We start from the raw sequence: 27,600 nt of genomic DNA on the forward strand, positions 1-27,600 counted from the left end.
CAGTCATCCCCCCACCCCTCCTGTATTACTGTATCATCTCCCAGCAGTGTCACCTCTCCAGTCATCCCCCCACCCCTCCTGGATTACTGTATAATGTCCCAGCTTTCCCAGCAGTGTCACCTCTCCAGTCATCACCCCCTCCTGTATTACTGTATAATGTCCCAGCTTTCCCAGCAGTGTCACCTCTCCAGTCATCCCCCCCCTCCTGTATTACTGTATAATGTCCCAGCAGTGTCACCTCTCCAGTCATCCCCCCACCCCTCCTGTATTACTGTATAATGTCCCAGCATTCCCAGCAGGGTCACCTCTCCAGTCATCCCCCCCTCCTGTATTACTGTATAATGTCCCAGCATTCCCAGCAGGGTCACCTCTCCAGTCACCCCCCCCCCTCCTGTATTACTGTATAATGTCCCAGCATTCCCAGCAGGGTCACCTCTCCAGTCATCCCCCCACCCCTCCTGTATTACTGTATCATCTCCCAGCAGTGTCACCTCTCCAGTCATCCCCCCTCCTGTATTACTGTAAAATGTCCCAGCAGGGTCACCTCTCCAGTCATCCCCCCCCTCCTGTATTACTGTATAATGTCCCAGCATTCCCAGAAGTGTCACCTCTCCAGTCCCCCCCCACCCCTCCTGTATTACTGTATAATGTCCCAGCAGGGTCACCTCTCCAGTCCCCCCCCACCCCTCCTGTATTACTGTATAATGTCCCAGCATTCCCAGCAGGGTCACCTCTCCAGTCATCCCCCCACCCCTCCTGTATTACTGTATAATGTCCCAGCATTCCCAGCAGTGTCACCTCTCCAGTCATCCCCCCACCCCTCCTGTATTACTGTATAATGTCCCAGCATTCCCAGCAGGGTCACCTCTCCAGTCATCCCCCCACCCCTCCTGTATTACTGTATAATGTCCCAGCATTCCCAGCAGTGTCACCTCTCCAGTCATCCCCCTCCTGTATTACTGTATAATGTCCCAGCAGGGTCACCTCTCCAGTCATCCCCCCACCCCTCCTGTATTACTGTATGATGTCCCAGCATTCCCAGCAGGGTCACCTCTCCAGTCATCCCCCCACCCCTCCTGTATTAGGGCCCTATTCCACAGTAACGATAATCGGCCCCATTTGGCCCGATTCGGCCGATTATCGTTCGGTGAAATAGAGGGAACGATCAGCCGATGATCGTGTCATCGGCTGATCGTTCATTTAGGGCAAGACCTAAAATCATCGTTCCCCCACCGCGCATCGCTACGGTTGAATAGCGGTGCGTGGCGGGCGACCGACGATTTGAGAAGAAGCAGCAGCAGCATCATACATTACCTGGCTGCAGGGCTTCTTCTCCGCGCTGTCTTCATCCCCGGGTCCCACGCGCTCTAACTTCTGAATGGCCGGTCAGCTGGGAGCGCTCAGCCAATCACAGGTAGGGACCGCCGCGGCCTGTGATTGGCTGAGTGTGGCCTGTCAGCTGACCGGCCATTCAGAAGATAGAGCGCAGGGGACCCGGGGAGGAGACGGAGCGGAGAAGAAGCCCTGCAGACAGGTAATGTATGATGCTGCAAGGGCTACAAGGACATCGGTAACGATGTTCCTGCAGCCCTCGCTCAACGATCATCGGGCCGTGGAATAGGCCCAGTAAACGAGCGGCGATCTAGCAGATCGCCACTCGTTTACATCGTTGATCGGGCCCTCCTCGGCCCGTGGAATAGGACCCTGACTGTATAATGTCCCAGCATTCCAGCAGGGTCACCTCTCCAGTCTCCCCCCCCTGTATTACTGTATAATGTCCCAGCAGGGTCACCTCTCCAGTCACCCCCCACCCCTCCTGTATTACTGTATAATGTCCCAGCATTCCCAGCAGTGTCACCTCTCCAGTCATACCCCCCCTCCTGTATTACTGTATAATGTCCCAGCAGTGTCACCTCTCCAGTCATCCCCCCCTCCTGTATTACTGTATAATGTCCCAGCATTCCCAGCAGGGTCACCTCTCCAGTCACCCCCCCTCCTGTATTACTGTATAATGTCCCAGCAGTGTCACCTCTCCAGTCATCCCCCCTCCTGTATTACTGTATAATCTCCCAGCAGGGTCACCTCTCCAGTCATCCCCCCTCCTGTATTACTGTATAATGTCCCAGCAGTGTCACCTCTCCAGTCACCCCCCCCCCACCCCTCCTGTATTACTGTATAATGTCCCAGCAGTGTCACCTCTTCAGTCATCCCCCCTCCTGTATTACTGTATAATGTCCCAGCAGTGTCACCTCTCCAGTCATCCCCCCCCCTCCTGTATTACTGTATAATGTCCCAGCATTCCCAGCAGTGTCACCTCTCTAGTCACCCCCCCACCCCTCCTGTATTACTGTATAATGTCCCAGCAGTGTCACCTCTCCAGTCATCCCCCCCCCCTCCTGTATTACTGTATAATGTCCCAGCAGAGTCACCTCTCCAGTCATCCCCCACCCCTCCTGTATTACTGTATAATGTCCCAGCATTCCCAGCAGTGTCACCTCTCCAGTCCCCCCACCCCTCCTGTATTACAGTATAATGTCCCAGCAGTGTCACCTCTCCAGTCCCCCCCCCTCCTGTATTACTGTATAATGTCCCAGCAGGGTCCCCTCTCCAGTCATCCCCCCACCCCTCCTGTATTACTGTGTAATGTCCCAGCAGGGTCACCTCTCCAGTCCCCCCACCCCTCCTGTATTACTGTATAATGTCCCAGCAGGGTCACCTCTCCAGTCCCCCCCCCTCCTGTATTACAGTATAATGTCCCAGCAGGGTCACCTCTCCAGTCATCCCCCCACCCCTCCTGTAGTACTGTATAATGTCCCAGCAGTGTCACCTCTCCAGTCATCACCCCCACCCCCCCTGTATTACTGTATAATGTCCCAGCAGTGTCACCTCTCCAGTCCCCCCCCCCTCCTGTATTACTGTATAATGTCCCAGCAGGGTGCCCTCTCCAGTCATCCCCCCACCCCTCCTGTATTACTGTATAATGTCCCAGCATTCCCAGCAGTGTCACCTCTCCAGTCATCCCCCCACCCCTCCTGTATAATGTCCCAGCAGTGTCACCTCTCCAGTCATCCCCCCACCCCTCCTGTATTACTGTATAATGTCCCAGCAGTGTCACCTCTCTAGTCACCCCCCCTCCTGTATTACTGTATAATGTCCCAGCAGTGTCACCTCTCCAGTCCCCCCACCCCTCCTGTATTACAGTATAATGTCCCAGCAGGGTCACCTCTCCAGTCATCCCCCCTCCTGTATTACTGTATAATGTCCCAGCAGGGTCGCCTCTCCAGTCCCCCCACCCCTCCTGTATTACAGTATAATGTCCCAGCAGGGTCACCTCTCCAGTCCCCCCACCCCTCCTGTATTACTGTATAATGTCCCAGCATTCCCAGCAGTGTCACCTCTCCAGTCATCCCCCCCTCCTGTATTATTGTATAATGTCCCAGCAGGGTCACCTCTCTAGTCACCCCCCCACCCCTCCTGTATTACTGTATAATGTCCCAGCAGGGTCACCTCTCCAGTCCCCCCACCCCTCCTGTATTACAGTATAATGTCCCAGCAGGGTCACCTCTCCAGTCAGCAGGTCAGTGATCCGGCGGGTGAGATGCAGGATCTTCTGGGCATTGTCCTCCTCATCGACCACTGATCGGGGTGACTCTGTGATGGGGCTCTGGGTTCTGCTCCTTCTCCCATATTCTCCAGGTGTTTTAGTCACTGGACCATAATCCTGTGTATGAGAAGATAACAGGGAAATTCTATAGATATCAGATCTCATCTCTCCTACCGATCAGTCATAACCCTAACACCCGCCTAATATTCTACCATCCCACTGTACGCCGATCTGAGGGGCCCGACCCCATAACCCTGTGATGTGCGTCCCCCCCTGACCCCATAACCCTGTGATGTGCGTCCCCCCCTGACCCCATAACCCTGTGATGTGCGTCCCCCCCTGACCCCATAACCCTGTGATGTGCGTGTGTGTCCCGACCCACAAGGACATGCAGGGTATATAGGTCAGTGTATACAGGGATATGCAGGTATATAGGTCAGTGTGTATACAGGGATATGCAGGGTATATAGATCAGTGTGTATACAGGGATATGCAGGTATATAGGTCAGTATGTATACAGGGATATGCAGGGTATATAGATCAGTGTGTATACAGGGATATGCAGGTATATAGGTCAGTGTGTATACAGGGATATGCAGGGTATATAGGTCAGTGTGTATACAGGGATATGCAGGGTATATAGGTCAGTGTGTATACAGGGATATGCAGGGTATATAGCTCAGTGTGTATACAGGGATATGCAGGGTATATAGCTCAGTGTGTATACAGGGATATGCAGGTATATAGGTCATTGTGTATACAGGGATATGAAGGTATATAGGTCAGTGTGTATACAGGGATATGCAGGGTATATAGCTCAGTGTGTATACAGGGATATGCAGGGTATATAGGTCAGTGTGTATACAGGGATATGCAGGGTATATAGGTCATTGTGTATACAGGGATATGCTGGGTATATAGGTCAGTATGTGTATACAGGGATATGCAGGGTATATAGGTCAGTGCATACAGGGATATGCAGGGTATATAGGTCAGTGTGTATACAGGGATATGCAGGGTATATAGGTCATTGTGTATACAGGGATATGCAGGGTATATAGCTCAGTGTGTATACAGGGATATGCAGGGTATATAGGTCATTGTGTATACAGGGATATGCAGGTATATAGGTCAGTGTGTATACAGGGATATGCAGGGTATATAGGTCAGTGTGTATACAGGGATATGCAGGTATATAGGTCAGTGTGTATACAGGGATATGCAGGGTATATAGCTCAGTGTGTATACAGGGATATGCAGGGTATATAGGTCAGTGTGTATACAGGGATATGCAGGGTATATAGCTCAGTGTGTATACAGGGATATGCGGGGTATATAGGTCAGTGTGTATACAGGGATATGCAGGGTATATAGGTCAGTGTGTATACAGGGATATGCAGGGTATATAGGTCAGTGTGTATACAGGGATATGCAGGTATATAGGTCAGTGTGTATACAGGGATATGCAGGGTATATAGGTCAGTGTGTATACAGGGATATGCAGGGTATATAGGTCAGCGTGTATACAGGGATATGCAGGGTATATAGGTCAGCGTGTATACAGGGAAATGCAGGGTATATAGGTCATTGTGTATACAGGGATATGCAGGGTATATAGACCAGTGTGTATACAGGGATATGCAGGGTATATAGGTCAGTGTATACAGGGATATGCAGGGTATATAGGTCAGTGTGTATACAGGGATATGCAGGTATATAGGTCAGTGTGTATACAGGGATATGCAGGTATATAGGTCAGTGTGTATACAGGGATATGCAGGGTATATAGGTCAGTGTGTATACAGAGATATGCAGGGTATATAGGTCAGTGTGTATACAGGGATATGCAGGTATATAGGTCAGTGTGTATATACAGGGATATGCAGGGTATATAGGTCAGTGTGTATACAGGGATATGCAGGGTATATAGCTCAGTGTGTATACAGGGATATGCAGGGTATATAGCTCAGTGTGTATACAGGGATATGCAGGGTATATAGGTCAGTGTGTATACAGGGATATGCAGGGTATATAGCTCAGTGTGTATACAGGGATATGCAGGGTATATAGGTCAGTGTGTATACAGGGATATGCAGGGTATATAGGTCAGTGTGTATACAGGGATATGCAGGGTATATAGGTCAGTGTGTATACAGGGATATGCAGGTATATAGGTCAGTGTGTATATACAGGGATATGCAGGGTATATAGGTCAGTGTGTATACAGGGATATGCAGGGTATATAGCTCAGTGTGTATACAGGGATATGCAGGGTATATAGCTCAGTGTGTATACAGGGATATGCAGGGTATATAGCTCAGTGTGTATACAGGGATATGCAGGGTATATAGGTCAGTGTGTATACAGGGATATGCAGGGTATATAGCTCAGTGTGTATACAGGGATATGCAGGGTATATAGGTCAGTGTGTATACAGGGATATGCAGGGTATATAGGTCAGTGCATACAGGGATATGCAGGGTATATAGGTCAGTGTGTATACAGGGATATGCAGGGTATATAGGTCATTGTGTATACAGGGATATGCAGGGTATATAGCTCAGTGTGTATACAGGGATATGCAGGGTATATAGCTCATTGTGTATACAGTGATATGCAGGTATATAGGTCAGTGTGTATACAGGGATATGCAGGGTATATAGGTCAGTGTGTATACAGGGATATGCAGGTATATAGGTCAGTGGGTATACAGGGATATGCAGGGTATATAGGTCAGTGTGTATACAGGGATATGCAGGGTATATAGGTCAGTGTGTATACAGGGATATGCAGGTATATAGGTCAGTGTGTATACAGGGATATGCAGGTATATAGGTCAGTGTGTATACAGGGATATGCAGGGTATATAGCTCAGTGTGTATACAGGGATATGCAGGGTATATAGGTCAGTGTGTATACAGGGATATGCAGGTATATAGGTCAGTGTGTATACAGGGATATGCAGGGTATATAGGTCAGTGTGTATACAGGGATATGCAGGGTATATAGCTCAGTGTGTATACAGGGATATGCAGGGTATATAGCTCAGTGTGTATACAGGGATATGCAGGGTATATAGGTCAGTGTGTATACAGGGATATGCAGGTATATAGGTCAGCGTGTATACAGGGATATGCAGGGTATATAGGTCAGTGTGTATACAGGGATATGCAGGTATATAGGTCAGTGTGTATACAGGGATATGCAGGTATATAGGTCAGTGTGTATACAGGGATATGCAGGGTATATAGGTCAGTGTGTATACAGGGATATGCAGGTATATAGGTCAGTGTGTATACAGGGATATGCAGGGTATATAGGTCAGTGTGTATACAGGGATATGCAGGGTATATAGGTCAGTGTGTATACAGGGATATGCAGGGTATATAGGTCAGTGTGTATACAGGGATATGCAGGGTATATAGGTCAGTGTGTATACAGGGATATGCAGGGTATATAGGTCAGTGTGTGCTTGTGGCCATAACATAGCACTGATCAGTGTTATCTGTGATCATTACATACTGCCTGCCTGTGGCCATAGCACTGATCAGTGTTATCTGTGATCATTACATAGAGTCTGCCTGTGGCCATAGCACTGATCAGTGTTATCTGTGATCATTACATACAGCCTGCCTGCGGCCATAGCACTGATCAGTGTTATCTGTGATCATTACATAGAGCCTGCCTGTGGCCATAGCACTGATCAGTGTTATCTGTGATCATTACATACAGTCTGCCTGTGGCCATAGCACTGATCAGTGTTATCTGTGATCATTACATACAGCCTGCCTGTGGCCATAGCACTGATCAGTGTTATCTGTGATCATTACATAGAGCCTGCCTGTGGCCATAGCACTGATCAGTGTTATCTGTGATCATTACATACAGTCTGCCTGTGGCCATAGCACTGATCAGTGTTATCTGTGATCATTACATACAGCCTGCCTGTGGCCATAGCATAGCACTGATCAGTGTTATCTGTGATCATTACATACAGCCTGCCTGTGGCCATAGCATAGCACTGATCAGTGTTATCTGTGATCATTACATACAGCCTGCCTGTGGCCATAGCACTGATCAGTGTTATCTGTGATCATTACATACAGCCTGCCTGTGGCCATAGCATAGCACTGATCAGTGTTATCTGTGATCATTACATACAGCCTGCCTGTGGCCATAGCATAGCACTGATCAGTGTTATCTGTGATCATTACATACAGCCTGCCTGTGGCCATAGCACTGATCAGTGTTATCTGTGATCATTACATACAGCCTGCCTGTGGCCATAGCACTGATCAGTGTTATCTGTGATCATTACATAGAGCCTGTCTGTGGCCATAGCACTGATCAGTGTTATCTGTGATCATTACATACAGCCTGCCTGTGGCCATAGCACTGATCAGTGTTATCTGTGATCATTACATACAGTCTGCCTGTGGCCATAGCACTGATCAGTGTTATCTGTGATCATTACATACAGCCTGCCTGTGGCCATAGCACTGATCAGTGTTATCTGTGATCATTACATACAGCCTGCCTGTGGCCATAACACTGATCAGTGTTATCTGTGATCATTACATACAGCCTGCCTGTGGCCATAGCACTGATCACTGTTATCTGTGATCATTACATACAGTCTGCCTGTGGCCATAGCACTGATCAGTGTTATCTGTGATCATTACATACAGCCTGCCTGTGGCCATAGCTCTGATCAGTGTTATCTGTGATCATTACATACAGCCTGCCTGTGGCCATAGCACTGATCAGTGTTATCTGTGATCATTACATACAGCCTGCCTGTGGCCATAGCTCTGATCAGTGTTATCTGTGATCATTACATAGAGCCTGCCTGTGGCCATAGCACTGATCAGTGTTATCTGTGATCATTACATACAGCCTGTGGCCATAGCACTGATCAGTTGTTAGGAATGTGACTTTGCGCTCCTCAGTCCATGTCGGGCGGCCAAGGAAGCGCTGAGTTTATGTCTGCTGTTGCACTGGTTTTGTGTCTGAATTGTGTTTCACTTCTCAACCACACCTGCCTGGCCTGTGAGACTTCTGGCAGTGTAGGGGTTAATGCACTGCTAGGTCTGTTCAGCTGAGCTTGGTGCTGGAATCAGGGCTGCTCCAATCAGCTGCTGGACCTGGTCTTTTTTCCTGGATAAAAAGCAGTCAGCTCCTCAGTTCCCCGCTGGCTATTAGTTGTTACTAGTCCCAGCTCCCCTGCTCCTTTCCCAGCGGTCCCTGTCCTAATCCCCTTGCTATTGCTCTGCCCGTGTTCTGACCTCTTGCCTGACATTTGACTATCCGCTCTCCTTCTGATTTTGTACTGCGTTGTCTGTTTGGTTTTGACCCTGCTGGTTGACTATCCTCCATTGTGTTTTGTTTGTCTGTCTACGTTTTGTGTATCCACCTACGCAGTGTAGGGACCGACTCCGTGGTTGTCCGCGACCGTTTAGGGTCGACTGAGGCAAGTAGGCAGGTGACAGTGGGTGGGTTCAGATCTAGGGTCACTGTCTTTTGTCTTGTCTACGCCTGCCAGTCCTGACAGAATAGCCAGCCTTACCATTTGGGATTTTTTTTTTCCCATGGATCCAATGAAAGCGCTGATGGAACAGATGCAAAACCTGAACACTTTGGTTCAGGGACTTGCTGAGCGGGTCCAAGAACAAGAGGCTACACCCCGCCAGGTGACCATGACAACCCCCACACCTCCAGAACCACCTGTTCAGCTCCCTGAAAAATTCAAGGGAGATAGGATGGATTTCCGATCCTTCAGAGAGGGGTGTAGACTATTTTTTCGGCTCCGTCCTCGCTCTTCTGGGGATGAGAGCCAAAAAGTGGGAATTATCATGTCCCTTCTGCAAGGCCCACCGCAGGAATGGGCATTCTCCTTACCTCCCAATGCTATTGAGTTGACTTCAGTTGATTATTTTTTTTCCAGCCCTAGGGCTGTTGTATGATGACCCTGACCGGACTGCGGTGGCCGAACGCCAACTGACCTCCTTACGTCAGGGTAAGAGACCAGTAGAAGACTACTGCGCAGAGTTCCGGCAGTGGTGTATCCCGTCCACCTGGAATGATTCTGCCTTGCGGTATCAGTTTCGGCTGGGTCTTGCGGACCAGTTGAAGGATTTGCTAGTGGCCTACCCCCCTCCAGAGACCTTGGAGGAAACCATGACCTTAGCTATAAGGGTTGATAGACGTATGCGGGACAGACGCAGGGAAAAGGGAACCTCTGACTCGTTCAAAGCCCCATCATCTGTTGTTTCCTCCCCTAAGTCTTCTTCTCCCCTGTCACTATCTCAAGAAGAACCTATGCAAATTGGAGCGACAGATGCTAAGACCCGACGGGCCTATCGACTACAGCACAATCTGTGCCTATACTGTGGCAAGGCCGGACATCGTGTACAGGAATGTACCTCCAGACCTAGATCACCACCGGAAAACTCCAGCGCCTGAATGATTGTCGAGGGGGTCATTCAGGCGCACAGGTACCGCTCGATATGAAAAATAAATTAATGGTGCCCATTTCACTATTTTTAGGTGAAAAATGTATTTCTGGGTTTGCCCATGTGGATTCTGGGGCATCTGCTAATTTTATTAATTCTGGGTTCTGGTCCTCTCTGGGGTATGTCCGCTTCAGCTTAAGTGCCGGCTGAGTATTACTGGAGCGGATTTTACCCCATTGGCTCAGGGTAAGGTGAAATATATAACTCCCTCTCTTGATGTAAGGGTGGGTTCAATTCACTTTGAGTCATTGGAATTTTTAGTTATGGACAATTTGTCTTCAGACATTATTCTGGGGTTACCTTGGTTGGCACAACACAACCCAACATTGGTCCACCAGGGAATTGATCAAATGGGGATCTAACTGTGCTTCGCATTGTGTTGCGCTGAATGTTGCAGATTGTTCTTCGGTTGAAGGAGAGATCCCTGAGTTTTTGTCAGATTTTGCAGATGTGTTTGATGAAAAAGCAGTAGATGTCTTACCGCCACATCGCCCATATGATTGTGCTGTTGATTTGGTTCCAGGGTCCAGGTATCCGAAGGGAAGAATTTTTAATTTGTCTAGGCCTGAGAGAGAGGCAATGCGTGAATACATCAAAGATAGTTTACGTAAAGGCCACATTCACCCTTCTTCTTCTCCTATGGGGTGCGGGATTTTTCTTTGTGGGGAAAAAAGATGGGGGCCTGCGCCCCTGTATTGACTATCGTGAGCTAAATAAAATTACAGTGAAAAACCAGCACCCTCTTCCTCTTATTCCTGATTTGTTTAATCAGATTGTTGGGGCTAAGTGATTCTCTAAAACTGACCTGCGGGGGGCCTACAATCTGATCAGGATAAGAGAGGGTGATGAGTGGAAGACCGCTTTTAATACTCCCGAGGGGCACTTCGAGTACCTTGTTATGCCCTTCGGATTATGCAAAGCGCCCGCGGTCTTTCAACACCTGGTAAATGATGTATTTCGTGAATACCTAGGACGATTTGTAGTGGTGTATTTGGATGACATATTGATTTTCTCTCCTGACTGGTCCTCACACATTTGTCATGTCCGTAAGGTTATGGAAATTTTAAGACTAAATCATTTATTTGCAAAATTGTCAAAGTGCCTGTTCGGCGTTCAGGAGGTTTCATTTTTGGGGTACAGAATCACACCCAATTCTTTTTGTATGGACCCTCTAAAAGTGGCAGCTATTGAAAAATGGGAGCGCCCTAATTGTCTTTAAGCTTTGCAAAGATTCTTGGGGTTCGCTAACTATTATAGAAAATTTATCAAAGGTTTTTCTGTAATTGCTAAACCCCTAACTGATCTAACTAGGAAAGGGGCTGATTTGGTACACTGGACTCCTGAAGCCATTCAGCCATTTGACAAGCTTAAAAGATGTTTTTCGGTGGCACTGGTCTTGACTCAACCTGACTTCAAAAAACCTTTTGTGATAGAAGTAGATGCCTCGGAGGTGGGGGTGGGAGCTGTTCTTTCACAGGGTCCAGAGACACTCACCAATCTCAGACCTATTGCAAAGGCAACCGAGAGCTCCATGCCATAAAATGGGCATTTGATGAATGGAGACATTTTCTAGAGGGGGCTAAGCACAAAATCAAGGTCCTAACTGATCACAAAAATCTGGTGTATCTAGACAAGGCCAAGCGTATTACTCCTCGCCAGGCTAGATGGGCTCTCTTCTTCACACGTTTTGATTTTGAAATAACTTTCAGACCTGGTTCCAAAAACGTAAGAGCTGACGCCTTGTCCCGTAGCTTTGAGACCAGCAATGTCCCTAGTGGGGAATCACAGACTATTTTAGCTCCCGGGGTGGTGGTAGCCATTCTACAGCCCGATCTTGCTGCCCAAGTGGTAGAGTCTCAGTCCCTGGCCCCTAAGAACACCCCTGAGAATAAGCTCTTTGTTCCTCCTAACCTTCGTTTAAGAGTACTGTAGGAGACACATTGCTCAGTGTTGGCAGGTCATCCGGGCATAGCTGGCACTCAGTATCTGTTATCACGACATTATTGGTGGCCCTCGTGGGCTCGGGATACTAAGTTGTTTGTAGAAGCCTGTGAGACCTGTGCCAGGTCCAAGGTACCTCGCAGACTCCCCGAGGGTCTGCTTCAACCCTTACCACTGCCTGCGAGACCTTGGACTCATGTCTCTATGGATTTCATCACCGATTTGCCCCCTTCCAGGGGGAAAACGGTGATTTGGGTCGTCATTGACAGATTTTCCAAGATGTGTCACCTCATTCCTCTTAGTAAACTCCCTAACGCTCGTACCCTAGCTTCCCTGTTTATTAACCATATCTTGCGTCTGCATGGGGTCCCTGAAAATATTGTATCCGATAGGGGCGTACAATTCGTATCGAAATTCTGGAAGGAATTCTGTGGTCGCTTAGGTATAACTTTGTCTTTTTCCTCCGCCTTTAATCCGCAATCCAATGGTCAAACCGAGAGGGTCAGCCAATCACTGGAACAATTTTTAAGATGTTTTGTTGCAGGGTCACAAGACAAGTGGAAAGAGTACTTGCCTCTAGCTGAGTTTGCACTTAATAACCGAGAAAGTCAATCCCTCAAGATGTCGCCATTCTTTTGTAATTTTGGGTTTAATCCTAGATGTTCTTCAGTACATGCTGCCGAATCTGTTAACCCTTCTGCTGAAAAAATCTACAATAAACTGTGCACAGTTTGGGCCCAGGCTCTTCAGAACCTGGTTAAAGCCCAAGAAAGTTTTAAAAAACAATCTGATAAAAAACGTATATCTGGCCCAGAATATATGGTGGGGGATAAGGTATGGCTCTCTACTAGAAACTTAAGGTTAAAAGCCCCGTCTGGTAAACTTTCTCCAAAATACATTGGTCCTTATGTAATTATGAAAATCATTAACCCTGTGTCTTATCAGTTACAATTACCTAAGAGTTGGAAAATACATGATGTCTTTCATAAATCGCTGTTAAAGAAATATGTTAACCCTGTGTTGCCGTCTACTTCCCCTGCTCCCTTGGTCGTCAAAGGTGAACTGGAGTACGAGGTGGAGAGAATTCTGGATTCTCGTTGGGTCCAGAGTTCTCTACAATATCTTGTACACTGGAAGGAATTTGGTCCGGAAGAACGGACTTGGGTGGCGAGCAAAGACATGCATGCACCTCGTCTGGTTAGACTATACCACATGCGTCACCCTTCCAGGCCGGGTCCTTTGGGTGAGGGTCCTGAGGCCCCTCATAAGAGGGGGGGTACTGTTAGGAATGTGACTTTGCGCTCCTCAGTCCATGTCGGGCGGCCAAGGAAGCGCTGAGTTTATGTCTGCTGTTGCACTGGTTTTGTGTCTGAATTGTGTTTCACTTCTCAGCCACACCTGCCTGGCCTGTCAGACTTCTGGCAGTGTAGGGGTTACTGCACTGCTAGGTCTGTTCAGCTGAGCTTGGTGCTGGGATCAGGGCTGCTCCAATCAGCTGCTGGACCTGGTCTCTGATCCTGGATATTAAGCAGTCAGCTCCTCAGTTCCCCGCTGGCTATTAGTTGTCACTAGTCCCAGCTCCCTGCTCCTTTCCCAGCGTTCCCTGTCCTAATCCCCTTGCTATTGCTCTGCCCGTGTTCTGACCTCTTGCCTGACATCTGACTATCCGCTCTCCTTCTGATTTTGTACTGCGTTGTCTGTTTGGTTTTGACCCTGCTAGTTGACTCTCCTCCATTGTGTTTTGTTTGTCTGTCTACGTTTTGTGTATTCACCTACTCAGTGTAGGGACCGACTCCGTGGTTGTCCGCGACCGTTTAGGGTCGACCGAGGCAAGTAGGCAGGTGACAGTGGGTGGGTTCAGATCTAGGGCCCACTGTCTCTTGTCTTGTCTACGCCTGCCAGTCCTGACATCAGTGTTATCTGTGATCATTACATAGAGCCTGCCTGTGGCCATAGCACTGATCAGTGTTATCTGTGATCATTACATACAGCCTGCCTGTGGCCATAGCACTGATCAGTGTTATCTGTGATCATTACATACAGCCTGCCTGTGGCCATAGCACTGATCAGTGTTATCTGTGATCATTACATACAGCCTGCCTGTGGCCATAGCACTGATCAGTGTTATCTGTGATCATTACATACAGCCTGCCTGTGGCCATAGCACTGATCAGTGTTATCTGTGATCTCTGCATAGAGTATGCCTGTGGCCATAGCACTGATCAGTGTTATCTGTGATCATTACATAGAGCCTGCCTGTGGCCATAGCATCGCACTGATCAGTGTTATCTGTGATCATTACATACAGCCTGCCTGTGGCCATAGCACTGATCAGTGTTATCTGTGATCATTACATACAGCCTGCCTGTGGCCATAGTACTGATCAGTGTTATCTGTGATCATTACATACAGCCTGCCTGTGGCCATAGCACTGATCAGTGTTATCTGTGATCATTACATACAGCCTGTGGCCATAGCACTGATCAGTGTTATCTGTGATCATTACATACAGCCTGTCTGTGGCCATAGCATAGCACTGATCAGTGTTATCTGTGATCATTACATACAGCCTGCCTGTGGCCATAGCACTGATCAGTGTTATCTGTGATCATTACATAGAGCCTGCCTGTGGCCATAGCACTGATCAGTGTTATCTGTGATCATTACATACAGCCTGCCTGTGGCCATAGCACTGATCAGTGTTATCTGTGATCATTACATACAGCCTGCCTGTGGCCATAGCACTGATCAGTGTTATCTGTGATCATTACATACAGCCTGCCTGTGGCCATAGCACTGATCAGTGTTATCTGTGATCATTACATAGAGCCTGTGGCCATAGCACTGATCAGTGTTATCTGTGATCATTACATAGAGCCTGCCTGTGGCCATAGCACTGATCAGTGTTATCTGTGATCATTACATACAGCCTGCCTGTGGCCATAGCACTGATCAGTGTTATCTGTGATCATTACATACAGCCTGCCTGTGGCCATAGCACTGATCAGTGTTATCTGTGATCATTACATACAGCCTGCCTGTGGCCATAGCATAGATCAGTGTTATCTGTGATCATTACATACAGCCTGCCTGTGGCCATAGCACTGATCAGTGTTATCTGTGATCATTACATACAGCCTGCCTGTGGCCATAGCACTGATCAGTGTTATCTGTGATCATTACATACAGCCTGCCTGTGGCCATAGCATAGATCAGTGTTATCTGTGATCATTACATACAGCCTGCCTGTGGCCATAGCACTGATCAGTGTTATCTGTGATCATTACATACAGCCTGCCTGTGGCCATAGCATAGCACTGATCAGTGTTATCTGTGATCATTACATACAGCCTGCCTGTGGCCATAGCACTGATCAGTGTTATCTGTGATCATTACATACAGCCTGTCTGTGGCCATAGCATAGCACTGATCAGTGTTATCTGTGATCATTACATACAGCCTGCCTGTGGCCATAACACTGATCAGTGTTATCTGTGATCATTACATAGAGTCTGCCTGTGGCCATAGCACTGATCAGTGTTATCTGTGATCATTACATACAGCCTGCCTGTGGCCATAGCACTGATCAGTGTTATCTGTGATCATTACATACAGCCTGCCTGTGGCCATACCACTGATCAGTGTTATCTGTGATCATTACATACAGCCTGCCTGTGGCCATAGCACTGATCAGTGTTATCTGTGATCATTACATACAGCCTGCCTGTGGCCATACCACTGATCAGTGTTATCTGTGATCATTACATACAGCCTGCCTGTGGCCATAGCACTGATCAGTGTTATCTGTGATCATTACATACAGCCTGCCTGTGGCCATAGCATAGCACTGATCAGTGTTATCTGTGATCATTACATACAGCCTGCCTGTGGCCATAGCACTGATCAGTGTTATCTGTGATCATTACATACAGCCTGCCTGTGGCCATACCACTGATCAGTGTTATCTGTGATCATTACATACAGCCTGCCTGTGGCCATAGCACTGATCAGTGTTATCTGTGATCATTACATACAGCCTGTCTGTGGCCATAGCATTGCAGGGATCAGTGTTATCTGTGATCATTACATAGAGCGCAGTATAGCAGGGGGGTGTCCACGTGCTGTGAAGAGAGCTGACTTTACATCGCCGCTGGACCCACTGGTGTACCGGTACGTCATGCGTCCTTACAGGCTTTAAACGTCCCTTCATTATAACTTTCCAAATCAGCAGTAGATGTGATAGAAAGTAAGTTTATCAATTTACATAGATTTTTTTTATCACGGAAAACGCGTCACGTCCTGTGTTCTGACTCTTTTTTTTCTCCAGGTTATCTGACCGCTCACAGAGAAGGCTGTCATGTGATTGATGGATGTACTGAGCCGTAACACTCCTGTACAAGTCAGACTGGATACAGTAAGTATAGCTGTTATATAGCTGCTTTCAGGAGACTGGACCTGGATACAGTAAGTACAGCTGTTATATAGCTGCCTTCAGGAGACTGGACCTGGATACAGTAAGTATAGCTGTTATATAGCTGCCTTCAGGACACTGGACCTGGATACAGTAAGTATAGCTGTTATATAGCAGCCTTCAGGACACTGGACCTGGATACAGTAAGTACAGCTGTTATATAGCTGCCTTCAGGAGACTGGACTGGGATAAAGTAAGTATAGCTGTTATATAGCTGCCTTCAGGAGACTGGACCTGGATACAGTAAGTATAGCTGATATATAGCAGCCTTCAGGAGACTGGACCTGGATACAGTAAGTACAGCTGTTATATAGCTGCCCTCAGGAGACTGGACCTGGATACAATAAGTATAGCTGTTATATAGCTGCCTTCAGGACACTGGACCTGGATACAGTAAGAACAGCTGTTATATAGCTGCCTTCAGGAGACTGGACCTGGATACAGTAAGTACAGCTGTTATATAGCTGCCTTCAGGAGACTGGACCTGGATACAGTAAGTATAGCTGTTATATAGCTGCCTTCAGGAGACTGGACCTGGATACAGCAAGTATAGCTGTTATATAGCAGCCTTCAGGAGACTGGACCTGGATACAGCAAGTATAGCTGTTATATAGCTGCCTTCAGGAGACTGGACCTGGATACAGTAAGTATAGCTGTTATATAGCAGCCTTCAGGAGACTGGACCTGGATACAGTAAGTATAGCTGTTATATAGCTGCCTTCAGGAGACTGGACCTGGATACAGTAAGTATAGCTGTTATATAGAAGCCTTCAGGAGACTGGACCTGGATACAGTAAGTATAGCTGTTATATAGCAGCCTTCAGGACACTGGACCTGGATACAGTAAGTATAGCTGTTATATAGCAGCCTTCAGGAGACTGGACCTGGATACAGTAAGTATAGCTGTTATATAGCTGCCTTTAGGAGACTGGACCTGGAAACAGTAAGTATAGCTGTTTTATAGCTGCCTTTAGGAGACTGGACCTGGAAACAGTAAGTATAGCTGTTATATAGCTTCCTTCAGGAGACTGGACCTGGATACAGTAAGTATAGCTGTTATATAGCTGCCTTCAGGAGACTGGACCTGGATACAGTAAGTATAGCTGTTATATAGCTGCCTCCAGGAGACTGGACCTGGATACAGTAAGCATAGCTGTTATATAGCAGGAGACTGGACCTGGATACAGTAAGTATAGCTGTTATATAGCAGGAGACTGGACCTGGATACAGTAAGAGAAGCTGTTATATAGCTGCCTCCAGGAGACTGGACCTGGATACAATAAGTATAGCTGTTATATAGCTGCCTTCAGGAGACTGGACCTGGATAAAGTAAGTATAGCTGTTATATAGCAGGAGACTGGACCTGGATACAGTAAGAGAAGCTGTTATATAGCTGCCTCCAGGAGACTGGACCTGGATACAATAAGTATAGCTGTTATATAGCTGCCTTCAGGAGACTGGACCTGGATACAGTAAGTATAGCTGTTATATAGCTGCCTTCAGGAGACTGGACCTGGATACAGTAATATAGATGTTATATAGCAGCCTTCAGGAGACTGGACCTGGATACAGTAAGTATAGCTGATATATAGCAGCCTTCAGGAGACTGGACCTGGATACAGTAAGTATAGCTGGTATATAGCTGCCTTCAGGAGACTGGACCTGGATACAGTTAGTATAGCTGGTATATAGCTGCCTTCAGGAGACTGGACCTGGATACAGTAAGTATAGCTGGTATATAGCTGCCTTCAGGAGACTGGACCTGGATACAGTAAGTATAGCTGTTATATAGCAGCCTTCAGGAGACTGGACCTGGATACAGTAAGTATAGCTGGTATATAGCAGTCAGGAGACTGGACCTGGATACAGTAAGTATAGCTGTTATATAGCAGCCTTCAGGAGACTGGACCTGGATACAGTAAGTATAGCTGTTATATAGCTGCCTTTAGGAGACTGGACCTGGATACAGTAAGTATAGCTGTTATATAGCTGCCTTTAGGAGACTGGACCTGGATACAGTAAGTATAGCTGTTATATAGCTGCCTCCAGGAGACTGGACCTGGATACAATAAGTATAGTTGTTATATAGCTGCCTCCAGGAGACTGGACCTGGATACAGTAAGTATAGCTGTTATATAGCTGCCTTCAGGAGACTGGACCTGGATACAGTAAGTATAGCTGTTATATAGCAGCCTTCAGGGGACTGGTATAGCTTTGTTTTACAGCATGACAACTTGAAAAAAAAGTGAATGTAAATTGCAAACTTGCTTTGTTTCACATGTACTGTTGATTTAGATTTTGAAAGTTATAACAGAAGGGACACTTTAAGGAACGCCTGTACAATATTCCCCACAGTGAAGGTATTCTGTGCATCCAGCTATCTCCGATACGCCTAGGACATCCTATGAGCGATGCCCCCGTGGTGCATGGGAGGTCTTGGAACAAGCTGCGATTTGAGTCTGGTGTGGTAATCTAAGATAGTTCGCTTTACAGTGTTATAATCTCCATCATGCTTCTGTTCAGACGTCTTATAAACATGCACATCCAGAGTAGATGCCAGCTGAAAGGGTCCATACAAAACTCCACCAGAGGGTAAAAAAACATCCAGGAACCTGGGTAACGTCCAGAAACAGCAAATATCCCAACAGATAATGGTCCCAGTCCTTCTCTCATAGATCACTATGGTAGTACGGCTCCCGATGCTTCTTCTCCTTGGGTAGCTGCCCTAAGCATCAGCGTCCCACAAAGGATCTACTACCACTGTCTGGCTCATCTTCCCTTCTTTTATCCGGGGGTAGGCAGCCATTTTCCCTCCTTATATCCGGGGGTAGGCAGCCATCTTCCTTCCTTATATCCGGGGGTAGGCGGCCATCTTCCCCTCCTTATATCCGGGGGTAGGCAGCCATCTTCCTTCCTTATATCCGGGGGTAGGCAGCCATCTTCCTTCCTTATATCCGGGGGTAGGCAGCCATCTTCCTTCCTTATATCCGGGGGTAGGCAGCCATCTTCCTTCCTTATATCCGGGGGTAGGCAGCCATCTTCCTTTCTTATATCCGGGGGTAGGCAGCCATCTTCCTTCCTTATATCCGGGGGTAGGCAGCCATCTTCCCTCCTTATATCCGGGGGTAGGCAGCCATCTTCCTTTCTTATATCCGGGGGTAGGCAGCCATCTTCCCTCTTTATATCCGAGGGTAGGCTGCCATCTTCCCTTCTTATATCCGGGGGTAGGCAGCCATCTTCCCTCCTTATATCCGGGGGTAGGCGCCCATCTTCCCTCCTTATATTCGGGGGTAGGCGGCCGTCTTCCCTCCTTATATCCGGGGGTAGGCAGCCATCTTCCCTCCTTATATTCGGGGGTAGGCGGCCGTCTTCCCTCCTTATATCCGGGGGTAGGCAGCCATCTTCCCTCCTTATATCCGGGGGTAGGCGGCCATCTTCCCTCCTTATATCCGGGGGTAGGCGGCCATCTTCCTTCCTTATATCTGGGGGTAGGCAGCCATCTTCCCTCCTTATATCCGGGGGTAGGCGCCCATCTTCCCTCCTTATATTCGGGGGTAGGCAGCCGTCTTCCCTCCTTATATCCGGGGGTAGGCAGCCATCTTCCCCTCCTTATATCTGGGGGTAGGCGGCCATCTATCCCTCCTTATATCTGGGGGTAGGCGGCCATCTTCCCCTCCTTATATCTGGGGTTAGGCAGCCGTCTTCCCTCCTTATATCCGGGGGTAGGCAGCCATCTTCCCCTCCTTATATCTGGGGTTAGGCAGCCATCTTCCCCTCCTTATATCTGGGGTTAGGCAGCCATCTTCCCCTCCTTATATCTGGGGGTAGGCGGCCATCTTCCCCTCCTTATATCTGGGGTTAGGCAGCCATCTTCCCCTCCTTATATCTGGGGGTAGGCGGCCATCTTCCCCTCCTTATATCTGGAGGTAGGCAGCCATCTTCCCCTCCTTATATCTGGGGGTAGGCAGCCGTCTTCCCTCCTTATATCCGGGGGTAGGCAGCCATCTTCCCCTCCTTATATCTGGGGTTAGGCAGCCATCTTCCCCTCCTTATATCTGGGGTTAGGCAGCCATCTTCCCCTCCTTATATCTGGGGTTAGGCAGCCATCTTCCTTCCTTATATCTGGGGTTAGGCAGCCATCTTCCCCTCCTTATATCTGGGGTTAGGCAGCCATCTTCCCCTCCTTATATCTGGGGTTAGGCAGCCATCTTCTCTGGTTTCCAGGCCCCTAGACTAGACCCTCAGCTATCAGGACACGGCAGGGGGTGATCTCCAGCATTTGGAGAGGCAGGAGGTGTCAGCATCACCAGGAGATATGGAAACCTCTACCCTGCAGATGGGAGATGGGATAATTCTATTCCCTGTGATGTTATCAGAGCTGCAGACAGGACGGGGACACACGGGAAGGGGACACACAGGACGGGGACACACGGGAAGGGGACACACAGGACGGGGACACACAGGACGGGGACACACGGGAAGGGGACACACGGGAAGGGGACACACGTGACGGGGACACACGGGAAGGGGACACACGGGACGGGGACACACAGGACGGGGACACACAGGAAGGGGACACACAGGACGGGGACACACGGGAAGGGGACACACGGGACGGGGACACACGGGACGGGGACACACGGGAAGGGGACACACGGGAAGGGGACACATAGGACGGGGACACACGGGAAGGGGACACACGGGAAGGGGACACACGGGAAGGGGACACACGGGACGGGGACACACGGGAAGGGGACACACGGGAAGGGGACACACGGGACGGGGACACACAGGAAGGGAACACACAGGACGGGGACACACGGGAAGGGGACACACGGGAAGGGGACACACAGGAAGGGAACACACAGGACGGGGACACACGGGAAGGGGACACACGGGAAGGGGACACACGGGACGGGGACACACGGGAAGGGGACACACGGGAAGGGGACACACGGGACGGGGACACACGGGACGGGGACACACGGGAAGGGGACACACGGGAAGGGGACACACGGGAAGGGGACACACGGGAAGGGGACACACGGGACGGGGACACACGGGACGGGGACACACGGGAAGGGGACACACGGGAAGGGGACACACGGGAAGGGGACACACGGGAAGGGGACACACGGGACGGGGACACACGGGAAGGGGACACACGGGAAGGGGACACACGGGAAGGGGACACACGGGACGGGGACACACGGGAAGGGGACACACGGGAAGGGGACACACGGGAAGGGGACACACGGGACGGGGACACACGGGACGGGGACACACGGGACGGGGACACACGGGAAGGGGACACACGGGAAGGGGACACACGGGAAGGGGACACACAGGAAGGGGACACACAGGATGGCTGGGAGCACCGGACTCTCCTAATACCAGGAATAACAAAATTGATGTAAACACCACAGCTAATGTGCTGTAATACTAATAGAGATAGCAGTGATATTATGTGACCCATCCCCCAGAATCCCCCCTCACCTCCCCCCCCCTCCTGTATTAGTAATAGAGATAGGAGGGAGGTCATGTGACCCATCCCCCAGAATCCCCCCTCACCTCCCCCCCCCCTCCTGTATTAGTAATAGAGATAGAGGGAGGTCATGTGACCCATCCCCCAGAATCCCCCTCACCTCTCCCCCCTCCTGTATTATTACTAGAGAAAGGAGGGAGGTCATGTGACCCATCCCCCAGAATCCCCCTCACCTCTCCCCCCTCCTGTATTATTACTAGAGATAGGAGGGAGGTCATGTGACACATTACCCAGAATCCCCCTTACCCCCCCCCCCCTCCTGTATTAGTAATAGAGATAGGAGGGAGGTCATGTGACCCATCCCCCAGAATCCCCCTCACCTCCCCCCCTCCTGTATTAGTAATAGAGATGAGAGGGAGGTCATGTGACCCATCCCCCAGAATCCCCCTCACCTCCCCCGCCTCCTGTATTAGTAATAGAGATAAGAGGGAGGTCATGTGACCCATCCCCCAGAATCCCCCTCACCTCTCCGGTCAGCAGGTAGATGATCTCCAGCGTGAGGTTTAGGATCCTCTCATTATCCATCGTTGTTCCGGCTCCTGATCTCGGTATTGATGATCCTGCGGTGATTGATCACGTCTTGTCTATAATGTTTCTTTACCATTATCGGTTTCTACATCTGGACACATTTTTGTATTGTTAAAACCTGAAAAAATAAACATCAGAATAGTGAGGACGCCCTGACATCACTAACAGCATCATCCCCACTACCTCCAAACAGAGACGTGGCCCCTCCTGTTACATCTAGCCTTATAAGCAACGAGCATCACCGCTCACCCCGCAACCAACGAGCGTCACCGCTCACCCCGCAACCAACGAGCGTCACCGCTCACTCCGCAACCAACGAGCATCACCGCTCACCCCGCAACCAACGAGCATCACCGCTCACCCCGCAACCAACGAGCATCACCGCTCACCCCGCAACCAACGAGCATCACAGCTCACCCCGCAACCAACGAGCGTCACCGCTCACCCCGCAACCAACGAGCGTCACCGCTCACCCCGCAACCAACGAGCGTCACCGCTCACCCCGCAACCAACGAGCATCACCGCTCACCCCGCAACCAACGAGCGTCACCGCTCACCCCGCAACCAACGAGCGTCACCGCTCACCCCGCAACCAACGAGCGTCACCGCTCACCCCGCAACCAACGAGCGTCACCGCTCACCCCGCAACCAACGAGCGTCACCGCTCACCCCGCAACCAACGAGCGTCACCGCTCACCCCGCAACCAACGAGCATCACCGCTCACCCCGCAACCAACGAGCGTCACCGCTCACCCCGCAACCAACGAGCATCACAGCTCACCCCGCAACCAACGAGCATCACAGCTCACCCCGCAACCAACGAGCATCACAGCTCACCCCGCAACCAACGAGCATCACCGCTCACCCCGCAACCAACGAGCGTCACCGCTCACCCCGCGAACAACGAGCATCACCGCTCACCCCGCAACCAACGAGCGTCACCGCTCACCCCGCAACCAACGAGCATCACCGCTCACCCCGCAACCAACGAGCATCACCACTCACCCCGCAACCAACGAGCATCACCACTCACCCCGCAACCAACGAGCATCAAAGCTCACCCCGCAACCAACGAGCATCACCGCTCACCCCGCAACCAACGAGCATCACAGCTCAACCCGCGAACAACGAGCATCACCGCTCACCCCGCGAACAACGAGCATCACCGCTCACCCCGCAACCAACGAGCATCACAGCTCACCCCGCAACCAACGAGCATCACAGCTCACCCCGCAACCAACGAGCATCACCGCTCACCCCGCAACCAACGAGCATCACAGCTCACCCCGCAACCAACGAGCATCACAGCTCACCCCGCAACCAACGAGCATCACAGCTCACCCCGCAACCAACGAGCATCACCGCTCACCCCGCAACCAACGAGCATCACCGCTCACCGCACAACCAACGAGCATCACCGCTCACCCCGCAACCAACGAGCGTCACCGCTCACCCCGCAACCAACGAGCGTCACCGCTCACCCCGCGAACAACGAGCATCACCGCTCACCCCGCAACCAACCGCAACCAACGAGCATCACCGCTCACCCCGCAACCAACGAGCATCACAGCTCACCCCGCAACCAACGAGCATCACAGCTCACCCCGCAACCAACGAGCATCACCGCTCACCCCGCAACCAACGAGCATCACCGCTCACCCCGCAACCAATAAGCATCAAAGCTCACCCCGCAACCAACAAGCATCAAAGCTCACCCCGCAACCAACGAGCATCACCGCTCACCCCGCAACCAACAAGCATCAAAGCTCACCCCGCAACCAACAAGCATCACCGCTCACCCCGCAACCAACGAGCATCACAGCTCAACCCGCGAACAACGAGCATCACCGCTCACCCCGCGAACAACGAGCATCACCGCTCACCCCGCAACCAACGAGCATCACAGCTCACCCCGCAACCAACGAGCATCACCGCTCACCCCGCAACCAACGAGCCTCACCGCTCACCCCGCAACCAACGAGCGTCACCGCTCACCCCGCAACCAACGAGCATCACCGCTCACCCTGGAAACCAACAAGCATCACAGCTCACCCCGCAACCAACGAGCATCACCGCTCACCCCGCAACCAACGAGCATCACCGCTCACCCCGCAACCGAGCATCACAGCTCACCCCGCAACTAACAAGCATCACAGCTCACCCCGCAACCAACGAGCATCACCGCTCACCCCGCAACCAACGAGCATCACCGCTCACCCCGCAACCAACGAGCATCACCGCTCACCCCGCAACCAACGAGCATCACCGCTCACCCCGCAACCAACGAGCATCACCGCTCACCCCGCAACCAACGAGCATCAAAGCTCACCCCGCAACCAACGAGCATCACCGCTCACCCCGCAACCGAGCATCACAGCTCACCCCGCAACCGAGCATTACAGCTCAGGGATACACAGGGGGGATACACTGTATATAGGGATAGTATAAGGAGCATACACTGTATATAGGGATAGTATAAGGAGCATACACTGTATATAGGGATAGTATAAGGAGCATACACTGTATATAGGGATAGTATAGGGAGTATACACTGTATATAAGGATAGTATAGGGGGGATACACTGTATATAGGGATAGTATAGGGGGAATACACTGTATATAAGGATAGTATAGGGAGTATACACTGTATATAGGGATAGTATAGGGGGATACACTGTATATAGGGATAGTATAGGGGGATACACTGTATATAGGGATAGTATAGGGGGGATACACTGTATATAGGGATAGTATAGGGGGGATACACTGTATATAGGGATAGTATAGGGGGGATACACTGTATATAGGGATAGTATAGGGGGATACACTGTATATAGGGATAGTATAGGGGGATACACTGTATATAAGGATAGTATAGGGAGTATACACTGTATATAGGGATAGTATAGGGGGGATACACTGTATATAGGGATAGTATAGGGAGTATACACTGTATATAAGGATAGTATAGGGAGTATACACTGTATATAGGGTTAGTATAGGGGGGATACACTGTATATAGGGATAGTATAGGGGGGATACACTGTAAATAGGGATAGTATAGGGGGGATACACTGTATATATGGATAGTATAGGGGGATACACTGTATATAGGGATAGTATAGGGGGGATACACTGTATATAGGGATAGTATAGGGAGTATACACTGTATATAGGGATAGTATAGGGGGATACACTGTATATAGGGATAGTATAGGGGGATACACTGTATATAGGGATAGTATAGGGAGTATACACTGTATATAGGGATAGTATAGGGAGTATACACTGTATATAGGGATAGTATAGGGGGGATACACTGTATATAGGGATAGTATAGGGAGTATACACTGTATATAGGGATAGTATAGGGGGATACACTGTATATAGGGATAGTATAGGGGGATACACTGTATATAGGGATAGTATAGGGGGATACACTGTATATAGGGATAGTATAGGGGGGATACACTGTATATAGGGATAGTATAGGGAGTATACACTGTATATAGGGATAGTATAGGGGGATACACTGTATATAGGGATAGTATAGGGGGATACACTGTATATAGGGATAGTATAGGGGGGATACACTGTATATAGGGATAGTATAGGGGGATACACTGTATATAGGGATAGTATAGGGGGATACACTGTATATAGGGATAGTATAGGGAGGATACACTGTATATAGGGATAGTATAGGGAGTATACACTGTATATAGGGATAGTATAGGGGGATACACTGTATATAGGGATAGTATAGGGGGATACACTGTATATAGGGATAGTATAGGGGGGATACACTGTATATAGGGATAGTATAGGGAGTATACACTGTATATAGGGATAGTATAGGGGGATACACTGTATATAGGGATAGTATAGGGGGATACACTGTATATAGGGATAGTATAGGGGGGATACACAGTATATAGGGATAGTATAGGGGATACACTGTATATAGGGATAGTATAGGGGGGATACACTGTATATAGGGATAGTATAAGGAGCATACACTGTATATAGGGATAGTATAGGGGGATACACTGTATATAGGGATAGTATAAGGAGCATACACTGTATATAGGGATAGTATAGGGGATACACTGTATATAGGGATAGTATAGGGGGGATACACTGTATACAGGGATAGTATAGGGAACATACACAGTATATATGGATAGTATAGGGGGGATACACTGTATATAGGGATAGTATAGGGGATACACTGTATATAGGGATAGAATAGGGGGGATACACTGTATATAGGGTTAGAATAGGGGGGATACACTGTATATAGGGTTAGTATAGGGGGGATACACTGTATATAGGAATAGTATAGGGGGGATACACTGTAAATAGGGATAGTATAGGGGGGATACACTGTATATATGGATAGTATAGGGGGATACACTGTATATAGGGATAGTATAGGGGGATACACTGTATATAGGGATAGTATAGGGGGGATACACTGTATATAGGGATAGTATAGGGAGTATACACTGTATATAGGGATAGTATAGGGGGATACACTGTATATAGGGATAGTATAGGGAACATACACAGTATATATGGATAGTATAGGGGGGATACACTGTATATAGGGATAGTATAGGGGGATACACTGTATATAGGGATAGTATAAGGAGCATACACTGTATATAGGGATAGTATAGGGGATACACTGTATATAGGGATAGTATAGGGGGGATACACTGTATATAGGGATAGTATAGGGGGATACACTGTATATAAGGATAGTATAGGGGGGATACACTGTAAATAGGGATAGTATAGGCGGGATACACTGTATATAAGGATAGTATAGGGGGATACACTGTATATAGGGATAGTATAGGGGGATACACTGTATATAGGGATAGTATAGGGAACATACACTGTGTATAGGGATAGTATAGGGAACATACACAGTATATATGGATAGTATAGGGGGGATACACTGTATACAGGGATAGTATAGGGGGATACACTG

The 27,600-nt window shown here is 49.1% G+C and overlaps 1 protein-coding gene across 1 annotated transcript in view; it reads right to left on the minus strand.

Annotated features, from left to right (window-relative positions):
- LOC138798939 (oocyte zinc finger protein XlCOF8.4-like) overlaps nt 1-27,600 on the minus strand; it is a 346,556-nt gene that overhangs the window by 317,067 nt on the left and 1,889 nt on the right. The window contains exons 2-3 of the mRNA XM_069979565.1: nt 22,539-22,719; nt 3,563-3,721 (exon numbers count right to left, since the gene is read on the minus strand). Coding sequence (XP_069835666.1) covers nt 3,563-3,721; nt 22,539-22,598 — 219 coding nt within the window. The 5' untranslated portion in view covers nt 22,599-22,719. The remainder of the gene's footprint in view (nt 1-3,562; nt 3,722-22,538; nt 22,720-27,600) is intronic.

This window comes from Dendropsophus ebraccatus, chromosome 8 (assembly GCF_027789765.1).
Source record: "Dendropsophus ebraccatus isolate aDenEbr1 chromosome 8, aDenEbr1.pat, whole genome shotgun sequence".
In the NCBI taxonomy this organism is placed as follows: Eukaryota; Metazoa; Chordata; class Amphibia; order Anura; family Hylidae; genus Dendropsophus; species Dendropsophus ebraccatus.